General features: G+C 41.8%; 1 protein-coding gene across 1 annotated transcript; it reads right to left on the minus strand.

Annotated features, from left to right (window-relative positions):
* Positions 1-10,476: 10,476 nt before the first annotated feature.
* Positions 10,477-24,050, minus strand: UTP15 (UTP15 small subunit processome component). Its single transcript, XM_076362307.1, has 12 exons — positions 23,741-24,050; positions 23,113-23,205; positions 22,844-23,028; positions 21,522-21,700; positions 20,589-20,714; positions 19,823-19,958; positions 18,568-18,652; positions 16,093-16,242; positions 15,811-15,912; positions 15,474-15,607; positions 14,905-14,963; positions 10,477-14,401 (listed from the first exon to the last, which is right to left on the minus strand). The coding sequence occupies exons 1-12, from the start codon at positions 23,828-23,830 to the stop codon at positions 14,178-14,180; spliced, it is 1,563 nt and encodes a 520-aa protein (XP_076218422.1). The 5' UTR covers positions 23,831-24,050; the 3' UTR covers positions 10,477-14,177.
* Positions 24,051-24,094: the final 44 nt, after the last annotated feature.

Consider the following 24,094-nt stretch of genomic DNA (forward strand, 5'->3'; position numbering starts at 1 on the left):
GCTGCCGAGCTGCCGCCGGGGCCGCGCCTGCGGGAGCTCGGCGGGGCGCGCCCGGCCCCGCGGATGCGCCGCCCCCGGGCCCCGGCAGCCCGCGAGGCGAGGGAACAAAGCCGCGCTGTGATAGCCCCGGGCAGCGGGAGGCTGGTGGCCGGCTCCCGGGGAGCGGCCCCCGGGGCAGCCCGTCCCCGCCGGGGACGAGGACGGCCGCGGGTGGCAGCCCGCCCCACCGGCAGCGGTAGCCGCGCTTGCTCGACGGCGGGGGGGGCGGGCGGGAAGGCGGGAGCCCTGCGCGGCCCCGACGGCGCCCCGGCCCCGGGAGGGGGAGCACCGGCCCCTAGCGCCTTTCGGAGGGGAGCGCTGCCCTCTCCCGGCTGGACCGCGGCTGCAGGCGGCAGGGTGCGAGTCCGCCGGCGGGGCAGGCGGGACCGGGGGCAGGCGGGACCGGGGGCAGCCCCCCCGGCACGGCAGCCGGAGCCCTCCCCTCGCTCCCTCGCCCGTCGGGCTGCGGTCGCGGATCCCGCAGCACCCAGCAGAGCGCTGCCCGCGCAAGGGGCCGGCTGGTCACACTGCTGCCCAGTCACTCCAGGCGTGTCTCATGCGGCATAGTACTTTGATCCCGACAGGCCACACCGTGTTTTGGCTTTTCAGCTGCTACAACTACACAATACATAACTTCAGCTATTCTTAAAATCATCTTATAATGTTGACTCCCTAAGCCTATTCTGACAAGCAGCTTCACTACTAAGGACAGCAGAGCACCGAAGATGTGGTGTTGAGTACTAGATTAGGGGGTTAGGGACTTAGCAAGCTCCCTCTCGCTGCTCTGTAACTTAATTCATAGCCTGTTTCATAGCATACTTTCTTTGTAACAGCAGCATTTTAGCACAATGCTGTGGGGATGAAAAAGGTTTACCCAAGTGCTGTAAGCAATGCATGAAAGAATTAGTGGTTTACTGTGAAGCGGCGTCAGGAACACTATGAAGGTGTGTATTTTCTTAGTATCCCAAATACCTGGGAAACAGAGGAGAATAAAGGTAATCAGAGGAAGAGAAAACATAAGAGAGCTGGACCTGTTCAGTCCAGAATTAGAGCCTAAGTAGGGTCTAAGTACTGGTTTACTGAGCAATGCTACCAGTTTAAAATTGGCTGAGCCAATAGTGAAAAATGTTATCCAAGTCTTCCAAGAGTATTATCTGACGTGAAAGCATGCTCTGTTGCCATACCTCTTTTCCATCCTGTACTCTTTTCCCATACCCACAAGTATACTTGCGGGTCCTGAAAACCACTGAAAACCACTTTTAAACTGAAAACCACTTACAATGAGAATAGTAAACACATTCACTTTAATAATCTGTGTTGATAGTTTAAAAAAATTGTACGTAGGAACAGCAACACAATTCAGACTGACATTTTCCTTAGCTGACATTCGAAGGCCTGCATGTTGCATATTCAACTAATAGAAAAGCTGTAGCCAAGCTGGTAAATACACTGAAAGCTCCTAGTTAAGAGCACAAGATCACAACCTGACTCACATTTCATAATCAAAAATTCAAGCTTCTCAGTTATTGTCTTCTTACCACATGTCTTTAACGCAATTAAACCCCTTTAATTCACTTACCTTTACCCATCTAAACACATGATAGTTTCACCAGCATTTTTAAAAAGGAATTACATTAGACTGCTGCAACAGAGCACAGGTCATGAAGGTACCTCCCTGAAGGAGAGAAAGAAGCCACTAAAAGAGAAAGAAGCCACTAAAACCCCATCACCACCCCTTGTCTTTCAGCAAGGGTTTCATGGCTTTACGTGGCGTGTGTCCATCTTTAAAATTTGAAACTTTTCATTGGTTTGCTTTGGGTGGCTTATCACACAGACAAACATACGCACAGAGTACAAGGAAGCAGGGACTTCTGTGTCGTACTTGTCAGAACAAGTCCACAACTCTGAGGTTGCAAAGGTAATACACCCGCTGGCTACGGTGCGATCAGGACTTTGGAAAGTTAAATTTGCAAGGAGGAAAAATAAGAGATAAAGGTTGATAGGGTGCAGCCAGGTTAGGGGTGGCTTTCAACCATCTTACAGCACCTTTCTTCTACATGCAGCCCCAGCATACTTTACTGGAAGCGTACGTAAGGATTGCTTTACTTCAGTTGCTATATTCACTTACCACTGAATATAGCAAGCTATTCAACTGCATATTATCCAAAAAAAGAAGACAAGCATAAGTGCATCTGCAGCAGTTGTAGACCCTCAAGATTTCAATTCCAGATTTTCCTAATTGAAAGAAGTTATGAAAATAACTAGTTAAGAGTTGTAATTTAATTTACATAATTTCCAGCACTATGTAGTATCATTCTAAGATACTGACTTAGACCTCCATTCCAGAGGAAACCACCTCTTGCATTCCCATCATGCAAACAAGGATTTAGGTAAGCTTTTTGTACGTGTTGGGACTATGCATGCAATATGACAAGTTTTGCTAGACCACATTCAAATATCAAAGGAGAAAAAAAAACACATACACTTCAGAGACTGTCTTTGGACCACATAGAACATCCTGGCATCAAAGTAGTGACTGTTGCCCGGGACTTATATGTCACTAACTAATGTTTACTCAATTTTTTATGATGCGCGGAACGGTTTCTGCTTGAATACATCGGTTATTAAATACAGCTTAAAGCAAAGAAACTGTGATCTGCCAACTACTACCTTAATTAATAAGAATTGAAATGCTTAGATTAATGCTTAACTTTCAGCACACACGCAAAAAGTAATGTTACAAAATGGAAAGCATCGTAGGCAAAGAGGCAGTGACTTGGTTTCTTGAGCTTACTATTACTACTACTTACTTAGTACTTACTTACTACTACTCCTCCTGCTCCTCTTCTTCTCACCCCCCCTGCCCCCAAGTGACACAGCTTGGAGAAACTTCTCCAAGTGAACTTCTGAAATTACAGTCTTAATAAATGCTTACTAAAATAAGAAAATTGCTGAAATAATCCTTGCCTGAAGACCAAAGGTGGTCTTAGAAGTTGTGGTACAGTAAGTGCCAGAAAGCAAAGTAACTCTCATTGAAGACATTAAAAAAAAAAAAAAAAAAAAAAGAAGACAAGCCACTTTAAGTCATCTTCCATCAGAATATGTCACTGTAGCTACAAATAGCTATGTAGATAAGGATTAAAATCACAACTTACACTCAGATCTTTTTACAACACAGTGTTTTGACATTTCACCTTTTCCTTCATTTTTAAAGGGGATTGTAAATAAAGTATTGAAAAGTACATATGGGATATTTTTTTGTTCTTTACTTTTGCCTGTTTTTCAAATGTAAAACGTGTGTGATCGCTGAAAATTTGCTCTGTAGCTACAAAATTTGTATTTTAAATCATAAACTGCAGTATCCTATAAAATGTGATGTTTTTCCATAAAACCTCTGACTTCTTTGTTTTGCAGTATTTCAGTAGTTTAGGTTACAGTCTCCAACCATGAAATGTCAGTGAAAGGTAGACTGTGGTTATCTAGAGCAACCTGAAAATGTTTCAGCTCAGTATTGCAACTGTAACCTTTGCACAAAGTCTGAGCTCAAGTAAGTATGCAAATCAAAATTAAATATTTGGCAAGATTCACTTGTGTTGCTCAAGCATTGTTAGAACCATTACAAACCCTTTTTGTTTGCTTTTAAATGCAGAGACGTGAAAGAGTCTGAAGACTAATGATAGCTATTTGCTGGCAATAGCAATGCCAAATTCACCATCCAGATGGACTTCTGCAATATAAGGAGGTTGCTTCATCTGGGTGAGGTCAGAACAATTTTTTGAATCTATGAAGGGGTACATTTTATTTCTTTATTTGCTTGTTTTCTTTTAAGTAAGGGATGTCTCAAGCCTGCTTTAATGGGTTCAAGTTTTTTCCTAACACAGCCCACTCTTTCACACTAAGTCAACTCATGAGACTTCAAACCTAAAGCAGAAATCCTTGGCAGAAGATTAAATGATCAGAAAGCATCAAAAAACCTATTCTGCATCAAAACTTCAGATTTTAGGTGTGTAATGTTTCCATTTACTGTTGCGAGCACACAAACTGATTTATGTTGTCTCAACTCCAGAATTCCATCAGTGATTAAATAAAAGTGACAACTCTGTAAGTAGGAACCTATTTCATTTGAGGAGGGCTGGAGTAAGCACATACCTTGTGACAGTAACAGAATTGAAACAACTCTCTTGTGATGGCTCATGCACTAAATCATGGGGGAACTCAGCCTGGTACACAGCAAGAATATTTCCATCTTCTTTTATATCCATCTCTTTCCCAGCACTTCCTGCCACATCAATCAATCAGAAATTGATTGCTTTATTAGTCACTTCAATATTACACTTCCACAGCATTGCTCATTCCCTTCACGTTTTACTGTTTTTTCTGTCAAATTCTTTATGCACTGTTTTAGCAACTGCCATTATCAGTGCATCTTCACAAATAATATGCTTCTGAGTATCACTCAGCCCCTTCCAGGCACCCTTTTCTGTGAGATCTCCTAGAGAGATTGGACCCTCACTGGCGACACCTGGCTGCCTCCAAACTCTGTGACACAGATCATCTTTGAAGCAAGACATTGTCTGTTGTCGATTGGTCCCACTTTTGGGATCAGTTTCATTGGCCCCAGTTCTGTGATCAGTTTATGCATGTGGTTATAAGTAATTAATCTAAGTATATGTACTGCTTTACTAGTAGTAATTTTGTAACAGCCTGTAATACTGAAATACATAGAATCATAGAATCATTTAGGTTGGAAAAGACCTTTTAAGACCATCAGGTCCAACCCATAACCTAGCACTGCCAAGTCCACCACTAAACCATGTCCCTAAGCACCAAATCTGCATGTCTTTGCAATACCTCCAGAGGTGGTGACTCAACCACTTCCCTGGGCAGCCTGTTCCAATGCTTGACAACCCTTTCGGTGAAGAAATCTTTCCTAATACTCAATCTAAACCTCCCCTGGCACAACTTGAGGCCATTTCCTCTCGTCCTATTGCTAGTTACTTGGGAGAAGAGACCGACACCCACCTCGCTACAACCTCCTTTCAGGTAGCTGTAGAGAGCGATGAGGTCTCCCCTCAGCCTCCTTTTCTCCAGGCTAAACAACCCCAGTTCCCTCAGCCGCTCCTCATAAGACTTGCTCTCCAGACCCCTCACCAGCCTCGTTGCCCTTCTCTGGACACGCTCCAGCACCTCAATGACTTTCTTGCAGTGAGGGGCCCAAAACTGAACACAGTATTTGAGGTGCGGCCTCACCAGTGCCAAGGACAGGGGCACGATCACTTCCCTACTCCTGCTGGCCACACTATTTCTGATACAAGCCAGGATGCTCTTGGCCTTCTTGGCCGCCTGGGCACACTGCCGGCTCATGTTCAGCTGGCTGTTGACCAACACCCCCAGGTCCTTTTCTGCCGGGCAACTTTTCAGCCACTCTTCCCCAAGCCTGTAGTGCTGCATGGGGTTGTGACCCAAGTGCAGGACCTGGCACTTGGCCTTGTTGAACCTCATACAATTGGCCTGGGCCCATCGATCCAGCCTGTCCAGATCTCTCTCTAGAGCCTTCCTACCCTCAAGCAGATCAACACTCCCGCCCAACTTGGTGTCGTCTGCAAACTTACTGGGGGTGTACTCAATCCCCTCATCCAGATCATTGATAAAGATTAAACAGAACTGGCCCCAATACTGAGCCCTGGGGAACACCACTTGTGACCGGCTGCCAACTGGATTTAACTCCATTCACCACAACTCTTTGGGCCTGGCCATCCAGCCAGTTTTTTACCCAGCAAAGAGTACGCCCATCCAAGCCATGAGCAGCCAGTTTCTCCAGGAGAATGCTGCGGGAAACAGTGTCAAAAGCTTTACTAAAGCTTAGGTAGACCATATCCACAGCCTTTCCCTCATCCACTAAGCGGGTCACCTTGTCATAGAAGGAGATCAGGTCAGTCAAGCAGGACCTGCCTTTCATAAACCCATGCTGACTCAGCCTAATCACCTGGTTGTCCTGTACATGCCACATGATGGCACTCAAGATGATCTGTTCTATAACCTTCCCTGGCACCAGGGTCAGACTGACAGGCCTGTAGTTCCCCAGATCCTCGTTCTGGCCCTTCTTGTAGATGGGCATCACATCTGCTAACTTCCAGTCAACTGGGACCTCCACAGTTTGCCAGGACTGCTGATAAATGATGGAAAGTGGCTTGGTGAGCACTTCCGCCAGCTTTCTCAGTACTCTTGGGTGGATCCTATCTAGCCCCATAGACTTGCTTTGTTATTGATTGCTATTAATATTGATTGGTGTGACTGTTGAAATGTTTATTTGCTTTCCTGGTGGTAATTTTGTAGGAACTTGTAATATATATCTACTTACTTTACTAACCATAAGTATACTTGCTTTGTTAGTGGTGGTCTGTAATAATCTGTAAAACAGTAAAGAGATTTAGGAAATAAAGCCTTCATGTGCTTGGGTATTAAGGAATCCTGCAAACCGACCATTGTGATCTCTATACACCTCCAGGATATGTAACCCTTCCAGGTCGTGACACACCCCTAAGTTTCACTGATCGTTTGGGCTCCAGGTAAATGCCCCTTTCCATGTGATCACCAAAAAGTTTCATTTGCAACGAGTCATGTCCTCATTCACCTGGAAGTTGGTCTTTAAATTGTGTAAGAAAGTGAACATACACAATCTATAAAAAAAGCCACCTGGAAGATGCTACCTATGACTTCATCACTGAAATTCTTAATGGGTTATCAAACAGCAGGTGCAGCTAATAATGCTAAATAAGAGAGCAAGCACAATCCATTCCCCATCCTGCTTGTCTTTCTGTATGCAGGTGTCAAGACTTACTGCATTAAAATTAGAAGCTTCTGGTAATTTATAAATGGTGAAATAAGCATGGGGTTGTGAAATGACTTTTCAAATGGTCACTCAATAGCCCCATGTTACTTGAGAGCAAGCAAATGCACTTTATGACATTGTTATACAAGTTGCAGATGATGATGGTAAACAATGAGAAAGTGTTCCATTTAGGAAGGAGAAAAGTATATCACATTGTTTTAATTTACGCAGAAGACTGTAGTCAATTTTGTAACCATCTAAGAACAACTGTGTCTATTAAATAGAACTGTTGCAGTTTCAGAAGTCTTCCATGACCAAACACCAAGTCTTTAAACGGAACCAGTTCAACTACAGTTCAACAAAAAGAACATGTCTAAGATGTAATAAGGGACAAAACAATTTTTTATCACAAGTACAGAGAAAGCCAGCAATAGTAGCCGAAACCCAATACCTTGATCAAGCCAGATCTCCAAGAGCCAGAGCTAATCATCATCTATTTTCACTTCATTTCATAGTGAAAGGTATGCAGGAAAAAATAAGTGTGTGTAACAGTTTCTTCATAACAGCAGCTTTAACATCTTTTTGTAAATGCAGGTGGTGATGCAACAAACCTACCAGATCCTAAGATCCCTTTGCAGCTGGGGAAACAGCATCATAATTCACAAAATAGCTGAGGTTTGGGAGCTCATCTAGTAGCCATCCTTCCTCTCCACTCCCACACATTCAACTCCCTGAGCAGAAAGGGAAAGACTGGGTTGACAATTTAATACCCCCGTGGTTATGTTAGCATTGCACTCCTGCCAAATGAAATGTGGAACTACTGCCTCTCATCCACACTGGAGGGGGCATCCTCTTTTTCTCAGTGTATACTAGTGACACAAATCTAAGAATTACTCATGCAGAGAGGAACAAAATCAGCTGGGTGCAACTGCTGATGAGACCATGTTTTGCCTTCTGAAGAACGGAAGGGGTCAAAACAACTACCCAGAGAGAGCACGCAAGGAAGTGAGTTCTCCAGAACTCCATTCCAGACCTTGTTCTGCCACAACTAGTTAAATCTGAGGGAGTCATCTTCAAAGCCACAGTCTGACCACATGTTGTTTGTCTTCAGTAAGCCTTAACAAGGTAATGGGGTTAACATCAGTTGTCTGAATCCAAATATAAAGTACACGTGCACGCACACACACATGCACACAATATGTGGTCACATTCAAACTGCTGAGTTTTTTCATGGAATCACAGAACATTTCAAGTTGTAAGGGACCCATAAGGACCATCGAGTCCAACTCCCTGCTTCTCACAGGACTACCTAAAACTAAACCATATGACTAAAAGCATCATCCAGACACTCCTTGAATTCTGACAGGCTTGGTGCTGTGACCACTTCCCTGGGGAGCCTGTTCCAGTGACCGACCACCCTCTCAGTGAAGAACCTTTTCCTACTGTCCAACCTGAACTTCCTCTGACGCAGCTTCATTCCATTTCCTCGTGTCCTATTGCTGGTCACCAGAGAGAAGAGATCAGCACCTCCCCCTCCACTGCCCCTCTTGAGGAAGTTGTAGGCTGCAACAAGGTCACCCCTCAGCTTTCTCTTCTCCAAGCTGAGCAAACCAAGTGACCTCAGACACTCCCCATTAAGTCTTGCCCTTGAGGCCTTTCACCACCTTGGTCGCCCTCCCCTGGACACGCTCCAATAGTCTGATGTCCTTGTATTGAGGCACCCAGAACTGCACACACTACTCGAGGTGGGGCCGCACCCGTGCAGTGTAGAGTGGGACAATTGCCTCCCTCGACCGGCTAGCGATGCTGTGCTTGATGCACCCCAGGACATGGTTGGCCCTTTTGGCTGCCAGGGCACACTGTTGACTCATATTCAATTTGCCATCAACCCAGACCCCCAGATGTCTTTTCCATGGGGCTGCTCTCCAGCCTCGTCCCACAATTTGTATGTATAACCAGGATTACCCCATCCCATGTGGAGAATCCAGCACTTTATCTTGTTAAATTTCATATGGTTGGTGATTGCCCAGCTCCCTAGTCTATCCAGATCTCTCTGTAAGGCCTCTCTAACCTCAAGGGAGTCTACAGCTCCTCCCGGTTTAGTATCATCAGCAAATGTACTTAATGTACATTCGATTCCTGCATCCAGATCATTTATAAAAATATTGAAGACAACTGGCCCTAAAATCGAGCCCTGGGGAACCCCACCGGTGACTGGCCTGATGTAACCCCATTTACTATAACTCTTCAAGCCTGATCCGTCAGCCGGTTGCTCACCCAACATATTTTGGACTTGTCTAGCTGTGTGCTGGACATTTTGTCCAGAAGGATACTGTGAGAGACAGTATCAAAAGCTTTGTTAAAATCAAAAAATACCGCATCTACTGGCTTCCCTTGGTCAGCTAAATGGGTGACCTTGTCATAAAAGGAAATTAAGCTGGTTAAGCAGGACTTTCCCCTCGTGAACCTGTGTTGGCTATGACCAATGACTGCGTTGCCTCTCAAGTGTTTTTCAGTAACTCCCAGAATAACCTTCGCCGTAGTTTTACCAGGCACTGAAGTGAGACTGACAGGCCTGCAATTACCAGCGTCTTCCTTCTTTCCCTTCTTGAAAATTGGGACATTTGCCAGCTTCCAGTCGACTGGGACCTCTCCAGGCTCCCAAGACCATTGACAAATAATGGAGAGAGGTCCCGTAATGACATCCACCAGTTCTTCCAGAAGCCTGGGATAAATTCCTTTGGGCCCCATAGATTTATGCACATCCAGCTGGAGCAGCAAGTCTCAAACAAGTTCAGGGTTGGCTGCAAGTTTATCATCCCTGCCAGCACAGTCTTCCAACACAGGGCTCTGGGGGTCCCAGGGCCCATCATCGGTGTTGGAGACAGAGGCAAAGAAGGCATTAAACATCTCCGCTTTGTCTACACCCCTATTTATGAGGTGACCGAACTCATCAAGCAACGGACCAATTTTATCTCCGATTCTCCTTTTTATAAGCTTGTTTCAGTTTCTCATTTTTGAAACACTCTACATAGCTCAATCATAATGTTAGACCATAAGTATTTCAATATTTTCTATTTTCTCATCATTAGTTACTCAGCTTTGAACAACTTGAGCAACACAATTCCGTAAATTCTAGCAGCACGGTCTTCAAAGCTTATCTGTTGAAATACAAAGATATTTACCCTCAAGAATTTAGAACATGTAAGTGATCTAGCAATGAAAGTTTCACTCATTAGCAGAATTAGTCCAGGGAAGAGATCAGTGTCTTTCCTGAGAAATGTTCAGTTGAAAGCTTGATAAAAATCAACCAAGTGACCAACCAGCTCATCTCTCCCTTTTCTCCCATGTAACTCAGGTGGCTGAACACAGGAAAGCGAAGTCCTGAATTTACTATTATTTTTGAAACCCAGTCTATTTCTGGATGCATTCAATTAGAGAAGCCTCTTCTCTGGCAACCCTCCATGCTAATCAAGTTTCTCAGCCGTAACAATATTTGGGGGTGGGGAGGTGTTCCCTCTTTCCAATACCCAGCTGCAAAAATGCTTCCTATGAAAAGGACATAAAAAAAAAAAAAAAAAGTAACAGACACGCTTTTTGTCTGTAACTATCTGCTCTGGGAAAAGCTAATTTATTAACTATATTTCAAAGACAAATCAACCTGGTAATTCCCAAATGACCTGAAGTCAAGGAAGATGCTGAGTGCAATAAATCCCCACTTTTCTATATAAGCAGAATATACAGAATAAAGAATATCTTTTCCCCAAACAGGACACGCAGCATTACATCCCCCCCAATCCAATACACAATTAACTATTTTAACTATTTCAGTTCATGACATTCCATCTTAATGCTTCAAAATACTAGATTCTGGGGCATAAGGCAATGCACTGCTGGAAAAATAATTACATTTTCATATAAATAAATTAAATTTTCACCTGTAAAACAAAAATATGCATGCCTGGCACTGCAGTAATGCATTTTAAACATTCACCACCACAGACAGACCACTGCCAAATGTTACCTGAAAGAACTTTTTTTCCTACTATTTTATTCAACCAGCAGCCTATTAAAAAGCCAAAATTTGAAGTTTTATATTAATATTATAATCAACTAAAATCAGAACATGAACAACAGGCACCACAGTGGTAATAACAGCATCTTATTCTGGCTCCTCTGTAACTTAATTATGTAGGGACTGAAGAACAACTTGCATAATGAAAAAAAAAAATCTTACTAAACAGAAAAAAAACCCAATCATTAATTTTTGTAACACAAGAGCAGAGACACAAGAACAGACAAGTTTGGCAAGCAGAGTAGGTGTCACCTGGACAAATACTAGCTTTCAACGCAGAGGTAGTGAATCCAGTAGAACTCATAATACAACTGGCTGCTTCTACTCAAGTAGCAGAAAATCAGTTGGCCAGTCTGATAAAAATCTTTAAAATTTCATTTTAGTGGTCTTGTTAGAAATTAGGACCTTAAATAGCATTTGTTTTTCCATGTTTTGATCAGATTTCCATTTCTGTAGATGGTATCTCACACCTGCTTCCAGCTCTACCTTGGCAAACTCACTTGGTAGAATAACATGAATGATAAACGTCATAATAAATCAAATTACCATAAGATCATAGAATAGTTTGTGTTGGAAGGGACCTCTAAAGGTCATCTAGTCCAACCCCCCTGCAATGAGCGGGAACATCTTCCACTAGATCAGGTTGCTCAGAGCCCCGTCCAACCTGACCTTGGATGTTTCAAGGGATGGGATATCTACCAACTCTCTGGGCAACCTGTTCCAGTGCTTCACCACCCTCAGCGTAAGAAATGCCTTCCCTGTATCTTATCTAAATCTACCCCCCTTTAGTTTAAAACCATTACCCCTTGTCCTATCACTACAGGCTAAACAACCCCAACTCTCTCAGCCTTTCTTCAGAGGAGAGGTGTTGCATCCCCCTCATCATTTTTGTGGCCCCCTTATGGACCCGCTCCAACAGGTCTGTGTCTTTCCTGTGCTGAGGACTCCAGAGCTGGACGCAGTACTGCAGGTGGGGTCTCACCAGAGCAGAGGAGAGGGGCAGAATCCCCTCCCTCGATCTGCTGGCCACACTTCTTTTGATGCAGCCCAGGATATGACTGGCCTTCTGGGCTGCAAGCGCACATTGCTGGCTCACATCCAGCTTTTCATCCACCAGTACCCCCAAGTCCTTCTCGGCAGGGCTGCTCTCAATCCCTTCACCCCCCAGCCTGTGTTGATACTGGGGGTTGCCCCAACCCAGGTGCAGGACCTTGCACTTGGCCTTGTTGTACCTCATGAGGTTCACAGGGGCCCACTTCTCGAGCTTGTCCAGGTCCCTCTGGATGGCATCCCGTCCCTCTGGCGTGTTGACCGCACCACTCAGCTTGGTGTCATCTGCAAACTTGCTGCGGGTGCACTCGATCCCACTATGTCATTGATGAAGATATTAAACAGTACCACTCCCAATAGGGACCCCTGAAGGACACCACTCGTCACCAATCTCCACCTGCACATTGAGCCGTTGACCACTACGCTCTGATGTGACCATCCAACCAATTCCTCACCCACCGGACAGTCCACCCATCAAATCCATACCTCTCCAATTTAGATCAAACTAATCTGCTATTTTAATCTAACTTCTTCCTACGATTCTGCTAGCCACACATCAAACTTCGAGGCACTACAATGGATACATACTTTAGACATGAATATCACCAGTAAGAACTAAGAATATGTTTGATGTCAAGGTCGGTGGTTCTCAAGCCGTGGAACACTAGGCTGCCAAGAGAAATGTCCACCTCCAACTTTTAAGTGCTACTTAAGGGTCACGGAATAAGGAGGCTCCAGGAAGAGCCTCCCCCCTTCAGAAAATTCATTTTGTGTGGTCTGCTAAGAGATAACTGCCTGATTAAGTCACACAATTAAAAGTAGCACACAGATTTCCTAAAAGACAAAAGAAAGTTCAGATCCATTAGCAGAAATAAAATAAAAATAATAAAGTAAGCAGCAAGGAAATGAAAACTTTAAAGTTTGCATGAATATGCTCCTTATTGTTACCTATTATCATCCTAAGTCTTCAAAACCAGCAAATCAGGAAGGAACATGTATCACTCACATATTAATTTAAGGGCAGACCAGATACTGCTCCACACTTTTCAGTCAAAGATTGTTAAGGTTTTAGGTAGAACTTGCAAAATTGTTCAAGTTATTTCTACCACTGATACCCACCTTTCACTGCCACACTTGAGCAAATTCCTTTTGCAGGAAATTCATATTATATCTCAAATAAATTCCAGGCCTGGGGGGAAATGCAAGTCACAGAAAACAGACTGAGGACAAAGTTCTACCCTACTGTCATCCTATGTGAGTTGAGCAGCCTTTGGCACACCCGTCTTTCCAAAGCATACCGCCCTTCTCCAGCACTGCTTGAAGTTAAAATAAACCATTACCCCGGTATTCAAATACATACAGACAACAATGTAGACTCAAATTGCATCTACTGTACACTGAAAGTGATAGAATTACACAAAAATTTAGTTCTTTTACTTAACTGAGGATTTTCGCACTGGTATGCAGTTTACTTACTCACTACATTAATTTAATTTGAATTAATTTCCCTTTAGAAGAATTACCTATTTTCTAGGGAATTATAATTCATAAATGTATATGCACTCTTTAAAAAAATGAAATGAACAATTTTTTCAATATACATAAGCATATTTCTTCTATTGCACTAAACAAAACAATAACATGCACTTGTTTTCTTGAGTCATTTTGCTGTTTCCTATTAATTCATAGAAGACTGAAATGGAGATGAAGCAGGGAGAGAAAACACAATATAGTCAAGTTTTATCAAATGCATACATAGTTTTATTCCCAAGTCCAAGGAATCCCATGTGAGATGGGATATTAACCTTAAATAAGGACAATGACACATTAAAATTGGACAATCCTCAATTATTTTTGGTAAATAAAAACTGAAAATTGTTGACTGTTTCTCTAAATCAAATAATGACTTTGTACTGGATGCACAAAGTTATGTTACATAACTTTGGAATAAAACTTTAAAATTCAATTGTTTGAAAAAATATTGCATGGAAAATCTTGTAAATGTCCTTCTTTCTCTGTCTTCAGTAATTCAGCCTATTCAAAAACACAGTTTGGAAGACAGAACTTCCAACGTAGAGGGGCTTATTTTGAAAGTTACTATTACAAAAAGTTACCAGGAGAACAGGTCATGTATTTCAAGTCCACATTATTTTTGTGACACTTTGTTGTGATGGCTGTCAGTCAGTTATTCATATTTGTTTCAATGGTCTCTGTAAGACCATTACTTTTGTTCTCTTCTAGGTAAGTAGCTCTTTTCTTAGTAAAAGTAGCAAACAGTGTATCCATCATTCCCAAAACTTCTAGTAGTTCCTCTTGATAGTCAATCTCTTTTCCTATGGCTTCCTGAAGTCTCAAGAATTGTCTATCAACAATTGCTGACTGTCCAACCACAGGCTGATAAATGTCTGTAAAGAAAAAAGTCACTTAAGAATCCACATATCTATGAAAACGTGAAAATTATATTAGCTAGTTAGAGATGCATTTAAGGATTCTAGCAAAAGTCCAACATTGTGGACAAATAAGACAACTTTAATGGTGTTCTGAAAACAGTGTTAATTACTGGTATGTACTCACAGTAACAGTAAGTGAAACTAACAGAAATTTTTACGACCTCAAATGCTATTTCTGCCTCATTGGAGAAGCAGAAGTCACTTGTATTATGTAAGTATAGAAACATGAAGTATCAAAGATACTTAGAGACCATGAGAGCTTCCTCCAGCCGGAGCAAATCAGATACTTACCGTGGTCAAAGTTATCTGGCAGTATCTCTTTTTGGATCATTCTCCTGACACTGAGTCCATAGTTATAAACAAACCCATAAAGGTTTGGTTTCTTAAAAATGTGGCTCTTTTTACCTTATTTCCAAGCTAGCTATATGGCTTTGAGAATATTTTTGAGTTGTACTTACCAGTGATCATATCTGCAACCGTCACCAGTACAGGTGTAAATCTAGGCTCAATCACACGCCTGCAAAATTAGAAGACATCCCAATTTTACTGGTTTTGCCAACTGCACTTCTCTCACCAACAAGCAGCTTTCTCATACAGGCACAAAGACAATTTTTTCTTCATTAAAAGATGTCACAGAACAGCAGTCAAAGAGGCGAGTCAAAAAAGCTACATGTGGTATTTACCCTCCTCCTTTCAGAAAGGCAGTGTGGGTTGGAGGACTGGCAAAAACCTCAGGTACATGAAGACACGAGTTTCATTGAGGAAACAGAAAATAATAGACTAAGCATAGAAATGTCTGCCAAAGTAAAATATACTGTCTCATACTATCAGCAAAATTTTTTTGCGCTAACAGGTAAACTAGTTCAGTACTGTGAGTGAAATCCCAGACCTTGATATGAGAAAGCAGAAGGCATGTGAGATTTCAAGAGTGCCAGTGCTCCACCCGCGATCTGTTGAGACTGTGGCAAAAGCTATTAAGAAATACAGGTCTCAAAATAGTCAGAGAGAACTCTCATTAAAATAATACCTTGCCACAAAGGTAAGAAGGAGATTAACTTGCTTCTCGTCTCGGCCTGCAAGTGCACTCCTCAGTGTTCCTCTGCGATGTAGTTCCTGCATGACTGCAACCGTAACTTCAGGAGTATAAAGCCTGATGGGTGGCTGGACATATATAAGAAGAGTTTAGTACCACAGCAACATCTTTACACACAAAACAGCACTGATATCAGCAAAACCAAAATGGAACCCACACAAGTTTGATTCCTTTCTAGCTATACACTGAACTAAAGTTAGTTTGACATATAGAAAAAATCCACATCAGATCCCAGCACACAACTCTGATGAGACAAAAAACAATGCCTTACCTCCAGTACCGCATCAAGGGCCTTGGAAGACTGAAAGCTCTTCAGCAGCTTGTCATATTTCCTCAAAACACGTTTTACAGGTTTACTGACACAGAAATCTTCCTAGAATTGAAAGACAAGTTCAGAGTAAGACACACACACACATAATGGATTAGATGTATTACCATGAACAAGCTTATATGTCTTTGTATCTTCCATCCCTTCCCTTTCTTCAGCACACACCAAAAAAAACCCCGAAATTTTGAGGAGTGCTTCAGTATACATTTTCTCACACCCCTATACCTGTTTTGGCATGTAAGTTCTTCCTTTTACGTAGGTTCTATATGCTGGTTGTCTCTTCTTTCGAGACTTTTCCTTCCTTTCTTCAGGTTTTCTGTGTTTAATATTTAGCACCCCATTGGTCATGCCTACAACTATGGTTTCATCTTCAGGCTAAAACAAAGAAGTCACAGAGTTAGAAACCTAATGTTTTATTTGATGATGCATGCTCTACCATGCAGATTTTTAAATTCTTATGCTTCATGATAAGGCTCTAAGCACAGTACCATAGAGTAACTTAAGCTGGAAGGCACCTCTGTGAGATCCTGTGGTCAAATACCTTGTTCAAAACAGGGGCAGCTTCAGGGCTTTGATTGTAAGCAACATTACCCATCTAATAAACCTTTAACAAATACCTAGAGGGACTACAGCCTGACTAGTGAAGCAAGCTCAAATATGCATTAACAACCTTCTGTAAGTATAATCTATGACAGATTTTGTGGTTTGTTTGTTTTTTTCCAATGGTGTACGACTGCCTTTGGCTATTACATGCCATACAGCAGACATGAACACCACCTATGAGAAAGCTATCATGGAACAGCAGGATTTTGAGAAACATGTTCAAAATACCAGTCACTGGTATAAATTTCACCTACATAACAAAGGTTGCATGTATTTGATGCTAAAGGTTATAATTTTAAATTATGCACTGGAGAAAAACACTGACTTTGCATATAAAATAGTGAGTTCTGACCCGTTAATAGTAACAGATAATTCTATGAAAACATTAAACATTAGCTGAATGCTCAACTGCTGGTAAGGAAAACAAAACAAATAAACAGTGTTAGGAATTACTACAGAAGAAATAAAAACTAGGAAGTCATTATGCCACTGAACAAATCCATTGTGTATCCACATCTTAAATCCTATGCAAGTCATTCTCAAAAAACAGTAGCAGATTCAGAATAAAAGAATCAAAAAAACCCAAGGACAATCAAAGATTGGCTTGATTTGAGACAGAACTCTTCAGCATGGGAAAAAAAGACAATTGAGGAGGGATATGATAAAAGCCTACAGAATTATGACAGGTATGGATGGAGATAAGCTGGTCAATGTCTCATTTAGGGGCATCAAATGAAGCTAATGAAGGTTCAGATAGAACAAAACGAGGCAATGCTTCACACAACAAGCAGCAGAAACATGGAACTCCGTGTCAAGGAACCTAATGAAGGTTAAAAGTTTGTCCAAGCTCAAGGAATCTAGTGAAGGTTAAGTTTGTCCAAGCTTAAGGAGAGACTGAGCAGGTTTATGTAAGAGAAATTCTTCGAATTACACAGAAACTACACTCTGATGAGCTGATTTCTCATCTGAAAGTGAGTTTGGGAGAATATCAGAAAACTTATCATACACACTTGCTCTGTTTTTAGTTTTCCATATGCATCTACATAAGTAGATGGCTATAGTTGGAAGCAGCATCTTGAATTAGACCAGCCTTTGGCTTGAGCCAGTAGAGCCAGTCTTATGTTCTCATATGACCACTTAAAACTAAGGGTTTTAGTCAATAGGAAACAAAAGATTATGTTTCAAGAGATATATACACAGCTCTAGAGATGCCAAACAACAGGTATTGCATGTTTTGCAGCTGCTGTAGAGTCTTAAAGGGTATGGGGTTTTTTTTTTAAGTTCTGTACTCTTCACCTCAACCAAAATAATTCAAAACTCATTTAGCTCTAGCTCCCTAGGTAATAAGGTAGGAAATAAATAAAGGAGGACATCCCCTCCACACAAATGTTCCCCTAGGTTCCAGAAGAGCAGGACAATAGTAAAGTAGCAAAGGTAGTAAAGATCCCTCACAGTCCCTTTTACATGTCCTTCAGAGGCTATGTAAGAAGGTGACTACATGACGACAGCATTGTTCTAAGAAGTGGTACCAGCCTCCAAATTTCTGGCCAAATGTTTCAGAGAAATGAGAGTCTTTGTTTTCTGTTTCCAAGACACGTGCCTTGGCAAACAAGTTTTTTTATGCTCATACCTCATGCCCTCTCCTCTTTTCTTGCTCAGACCCACCTGACACCAACAACTTTTAAGACAAGTTCACCATATTCTAAATGTCTCAGCAAATTAACTACTTTTTTTCTTTTATCACTGCCAGACAAGAGGACTCACAAGGTTCCTGAAAGGCAAAAGATGAGTACAATCTTCTTAAAGTCAAAGGGCTTCTCTTCTAAACTGAATACTTTCCCTATGATATATACTGTCCTTGATAAACACACAATTTTGTACAGATCTAATCAGGTAACATCTGGCATCTGAATGTATTATGTTTAAAACCTCTTAATGCATTTTTTTTACTCAGGAGGAATATATTCAGTCATCCTACTTTGCATGTACAGCATTCTTCCGAAACACCCAATAGCAATGAAAGCAAAAATTAATTACTTCAGTGACTTAGGAGGCATCAGTAATTACCTTGCCTAGAAAGATTTTTAATGTACTTACCGACAATGCAAGACTGAGGATGGATGTTGCATAGTTAAAGCTGTGGACTACTTTGTAGGAAGTAGTACTGTAAATCTTCACATGCCTATACAGAAGAGTAATGATTAAAACCTCGTTACTAATGCCTTATTGTAGACACTTTACAGGAATTTCACCACTCTCAACTTCTGTAGATCATTTAAGGAAGCTGAGTATTTATACAAAGCATTCTTCAGACTACCACTGAGCTTCTTAGTTATTACCTCTCCTGCAATAGAAAGGTTCTGTTAAAAGATACACAAAAGTCAAGAAAGGATTACCCTTACCCAAAAAAGATGAAACTGGGGCACGGACAGAAGAAGAAATTGAAGGCAGATGTAGTGACTATCTGACTTCAGGAATGCTTATTAGGAAACATTAAGACAGCATTTCTTCAAATTTGTTCTTAAATTTTAAATGTAAGATCTATTGACAATTTCTAGAAGTAAATCCATAGATATTCTTGTATCCAGCTGCTCTTTAATGATTTGGTTGAAGGTAGGAAATATTTAACAAATGGGAAAACAAAACATTATCTTACAACAAGTACGAACTTTAGTGTTGTGAGCACTGAGTGACAAATAACTGCACAGCTCGTGTGATCCTTCAGCTTATGCTTTGTAATCATAAAGCCTGAGGAAGCCTAAGAAGTACAGGAAGGAAGGAGGGAGGGAAGGAGAGAACAGACCACTGTCATTTCAGACCACTTGATATTTCTAATGTCTCAGAGACAACAGATTGAGTACCGGTACTCAGCAACTCAACCCAAACAAACAAAAAAGCAAGGAGGACATATTTTACCTGTGCCCGTTGGGTACAAAAAGCAACAGCACAGCAGAGCGACACAAAAAACAGTCTCTTTAAAGGTCAATATTAATACACTTTCAGTTATTTAAACTATATTAAAGTAAAGTTAAGAACAGTTACTTTACGGAGACTGCAAAGGTCAGTTTAGAGATTCAGGAAAATGAACACTTATTCAGAAGTTCCCCACATGCATTCCCAAATGGCACATGCCACCCTTACTGACGTTCAGGCTAATAAGAGGAAAAGGTTGATGCATATTGCAGTATGTACCTTGGCCCCAAGACACGTTTTCAAGTAAGTTATATCTCTAACAGTTAAAAAGTGTTTAAGCCCAAAAAACATGCAGAGATTCACACTGATGTATAACAACTTTCAAAGGAAAAAAGTACTAATGAATGTCGATCACAACAAAGCCACAAGATATACTAACCTGTCCAGGGATCCTGACAGTAACCTTTGTCCAGAGCTGTTCAGGCATAAACAAGTTACAGTTTTATGGTGATTTTTAAGTGAAACTAGTAACTGTCCGCCTTTTAGTACATCCCAAACTTTGACATATCGACCTCCTGTAAGAAGGAAACACACAAAACAGTTCGGCATACGTACACATTCACACTTCTCAGGAGAAGTTTTCACAGAGTGATACAGTGCCTCCTTCGTAACACCGAATTTTCTGTACCTACGCACCATCCCCATCCATTATGACTATCTCCTAGGACAAGACACACTACAAGCTTGCTCTTTTTTAGGCCATTCTGCAGGCACAGCTGAATGATTCAACATACTCCTTACCAAAAATAGTCTAGATACCACTGTGTTACAGGACTGCTGATGCAATGGCGAAAAGAGACTAAAAAACATTGTCATCATTAAGAGAAAGATACAGTTCCATCTTTTCAAAACTTCTTAAGTATGTTTATTCCTTCACTTTAGCACTGGGCTAATTGAAGTCTGTACCTTGTCATAAAAATGTCTTTCTCTTTTGAACCAACTACAAGAAAAATCAAAGCAGAGACAAAAAGACCCCTACCTTCACCCTCCAAATCAACACAGATTCCTAAAGAAGATCTTTGAGAAATCCAGCTGTTACATCACCTACCACTTCATTGCCAAATGAAAACACTGCACAAGAAAGAATCAGCTGAAATATTTCTCAAATTAGGGCCACAGAAAAGAAATTTGATTTTACTAAGTACCTGCAGATACTAGAAGCCCACCAGAAGGGAAGAGAAGCACACTCTCCACAGGCTGGCCGTGTTCTATTGTCATGACACTACTTTTTGTTCGTGCATCAAATAGTTTCACAGTGTGATCATAGGAACCTGCAAACAACACCGTAAATAGCTTCAGTTTCATCATGTCAATTATTTCAGGAACTAAAACAGCCACGTCCTACTATCTAAAGGAGCTCCTGCCAAACGGAAACAGTTTTAAACCATACACTTGGAACACCTTATTGTTTACCTTGGTTAATTTACAGCCTTCAGGCAACATAAGTCTTCTAATTCTAGCCCTAGCAACATGTTAGGCCTTAAAAGTAATTTAAGTCTTAATTTTATTTCCTTTCCATTAATCAAATGTATTTATAACAATAAATATCAGGCAACCTGATGAAACCTAGTCTCTTGTGCCTCCTGAAGTAAGGAATACTTGTTTTTTCACAGCAATTTACCGCAGATTAATAGAAAGATACTGCTAGGAAAACCAAAAGCAACTGGTTTCAAATAACTCCTCATGTGACTTTCCATTTTTGAGTCTGCCAGTACAGGGCTGTACAAACTACAATGGAACTGGTGTTCTCCTCCGGAAACCTGATAAAACACTTCAGTCAATCCCAACTAAAGGATATGTTCACAGATTGTCTTAAAACTTAAAGGCCAGTCAGAACAGTCCCATTAACCCTAACAGGCTAAAGCAAAAAGATGTTAAAAATTAGTTCACTCAGAGTTTCCCTACAAACATCAGCGTCAAGCTTAAAGAGCAAGCAAAAAGGAAACAACAAAGTAGGCACTGAGTAGGAAAAGAGATTCTCCATGTTTAAAATACAATAAACAAGATCCTACTGTATAAAAAACTATCTGCATTTTTCTTCAATCCAAAAGAAGCATATATAAAAAAGAAAATCAAACCTGTTATAAAGACATCTGCATTCACTTTACTTGCACAGCCGCATCTCACATAGTCAGTATGTTCACTGTATGAGACGATTTCTGTAGCACTCGGAATATCCCACAGATTTGATGAATAATCATCACCACCAGAAAATATTCGGTATTTATCAGACAGGAAGCCCACTACATGAACAGCTCTAGAAACCAAAGTCCACAATATCCAAAGTTAAAATATATACTTGTTTCTAGAACAGTTAGTCTATTTGAAGAGCTTATTAAAGTATTCTCTCTAACTTAGAAGTGCACAGTATTTACTGTTGGAAGTTACAAAGCCTCACGTTACAGGTTAAAAACACTGTTTTTATATTTCCAGCCAGAAAAGGGTCATGCTGACAGATGCTTACCTAAGCACTGATATGATCTGCCTTAAAGGTTTTACAGGTCTACTAGGTGTTCATTTAAAAGCTGTAAGTTCTGCATTTGTTACTTAGAGATCTAGGTACTAGCACCGTCCTTTAGAAAAAATTTATAACAGTGACTTTTAAGTACGACTGGGTTGGACACTCTTCTTGTCCTTTAAAATGACTATTTAAATCTGTATTATCATTGTAACTGCCCAACAGAGAAAGACTTTGACAGAAAACACAGATACCCTAAATCTTGTTACAATTAACCTAGTGGTTAGGACATAAGATAATACCCAATCTACAACTACAGACCTCAAATAGAAACACTCTCAAGGTCTGCCTGTGTGCTTTCCTGTGAAAGGGGGTTTGTTGTTGTTCAACAAACAACTTATCTGTTGTGCAAATAAAACACGTATTGGTCTTCCACAGCACAGCAATCTGTTTAATCTAAGCATTATCATTGTCTTCTCCTCACTGGTACATCAGAACTCCCCTTCTAACCCGTTCCCCACCCCACCATCATGCACATTTTCTGTTTTGTTTTTTTAAGGGATTCCTGCTCTTCCTGGCATATTTCTTCACTGTTCTTGTTTAGCCACTTTTTAGAATTCTTTTCCTGCCAGCATCAAATAAAATGTGGTTATCAGCACCATGTAGTCACAAGACTATGTCTACACAACATATTAACAGACACTTACCTAAATTAGAAAATGTAGTTATTCTTCCACGTGCTCAATCCATATTTTAGAATTTTAAAAAGTCCCTCCAATTCTGAATTAAATTTAAAAATCTAATTTTCAGTAAGATCTACGTGAGACAGTTGCAAGCAACATAGACCAATATCATTCAGATTTTCAGCAACGTACAAAGCAGACATATGTAAATACACCAAACAAGCTTATGCACACAAAGAAAAAACCAAGACTGTCTTACTTAGTATGACCATCAAATTGTCTCAGCGGTGCTTTTCCATTAATGTCAAAGAGGCGAATGCTACCTTCCTCGCTGCCAGCAACAAGTAGATTGCCATCATCTCTGTGTGTGGCACAATAAGCCGCATCTTTGAAGCGAGAAAATGTTTTGATTGGTTCCTGAGAGTAACGACCATAAATGTGGATCTAGCAAAACAAGAAGACATTACGTTAGCTCATATGATACCAGCTGAAGGACAAGAACATAAAAACCTCAGAAAAGTCACTTACCCTTGAGGAGGCTGTGACAGCATAGTTATATGGAGGAACCGGGGAGAAGTCAATTTTATTTACTGCACCAAATTCCTTTATCTGAACAGGTGTCTAAAACAATTGCAATAAAGATCATTAAATGCGCATACGCACACCATCAAAAATGAAAACAGCAAAACAAAACCTGTTCTTCCTACAGAGAGCTCAAAATTCCATTTAGAGCCAAGTTACTTTTTAAACACAATCCTGCTGAGTTTCTCTTCTGCCAGGCTACTTCTGCTCTTATAATTTTTTTCCAATTCACGCGTTACAACTGACCCATTAATTATTTGTTTTGAGGAAAAAACAACCTTATTCGCTCACGCAAGCCTAAAAATACTCTGATTACTCGCACGAAAGCAGTAAAAAAAAATACTCTAGGACAACAGCTACGTCTGTTGGGCCGACGTGGGGCACAAGTCAGCCTCGTTTCCTAGGAAGCCGTTTAACGGGTTTCAGGGAGATACTGAAGAACCGCTTCTAACCGAAAGCCGCAAGAGCTGGTAGAAAAAGCACGGACCCGAGCGCAGACCCCGCGCCAGCCACGGGGTCACAGGGGCCGGCCCGCCGCCCCAAGCCCCCCGCGCCGCAGAGGGCTGCCTCCTACCTTGTAGCCCCGCCAGTACACCGTGTCCTGCGTGATCCTCTCCCCGAGCTTGGGGAACGCCTGAACCACCACCGGTTTGTACGTGGCCATGCCCGACCAGGAGCGGGGGCCGCCGGGCGAGGGCGAGGCCAAGGCCCGCGCGGCGCCTCCTCACGGAGCGGCGGCCGCCGCCGAGTCGCGCTCCCGCCTGCGGGCCCGGCCAGGCGGGTGGCTCTCCGGGAGGAGCTCGGGGAGGGCCGAACCGATCCGCGCCGCCTGAGGGGGCGAGGGCCACGCTGCGCCCCGCCGCCGCGGCCGCTATGGCGAGCCCCACGCCCGCCTCGAGGAGAGCCAACGCGCCCGTGTGGGCAGTAC

The sequence above is a fragment of the Aptenodytes patagonicus genome, chromosome Z, assembly GCF_965638725.1.
Source record: "Aptenodytes patagonicus chromosome Z, bAptPat1.pri.cur, whole genome shotgun sequence".
NCBI lineage: Eukaryota > Metazoa > Chordata > Aves > Sphenisciformes > Spheniscidae > Aptenodytes > Aptenodytes patagonicus.

What these genes read in the sequence shown, in the direction of transcription:
- UTP15 (XM_076362307.1), bottom strand. Translation starts at nt 23,830, where the DNA reads ATGGCCACGTACAAACCGGTGGTGGTTCAGGCGTTCCCCAAGCTCGGG. An exon ending in CAATTTGATGGTCATACTAA is followed by an intron (nt 21,701 to 22,843) that starts GTAAGACAGTCT and finishes TTTGGTTTCTAG; the next exon opens with AGCTGTTCATGTAGTGGGCT. An exon ending in TCCTCAGTCTTGCATTGTCG is followed by an intron (nt 16,243 to 18,567) that starts GTAAGTACATTA and finishes TCTTTGTTTTAG; the next exon opens with CCTGAAGATGAAACCATAGT.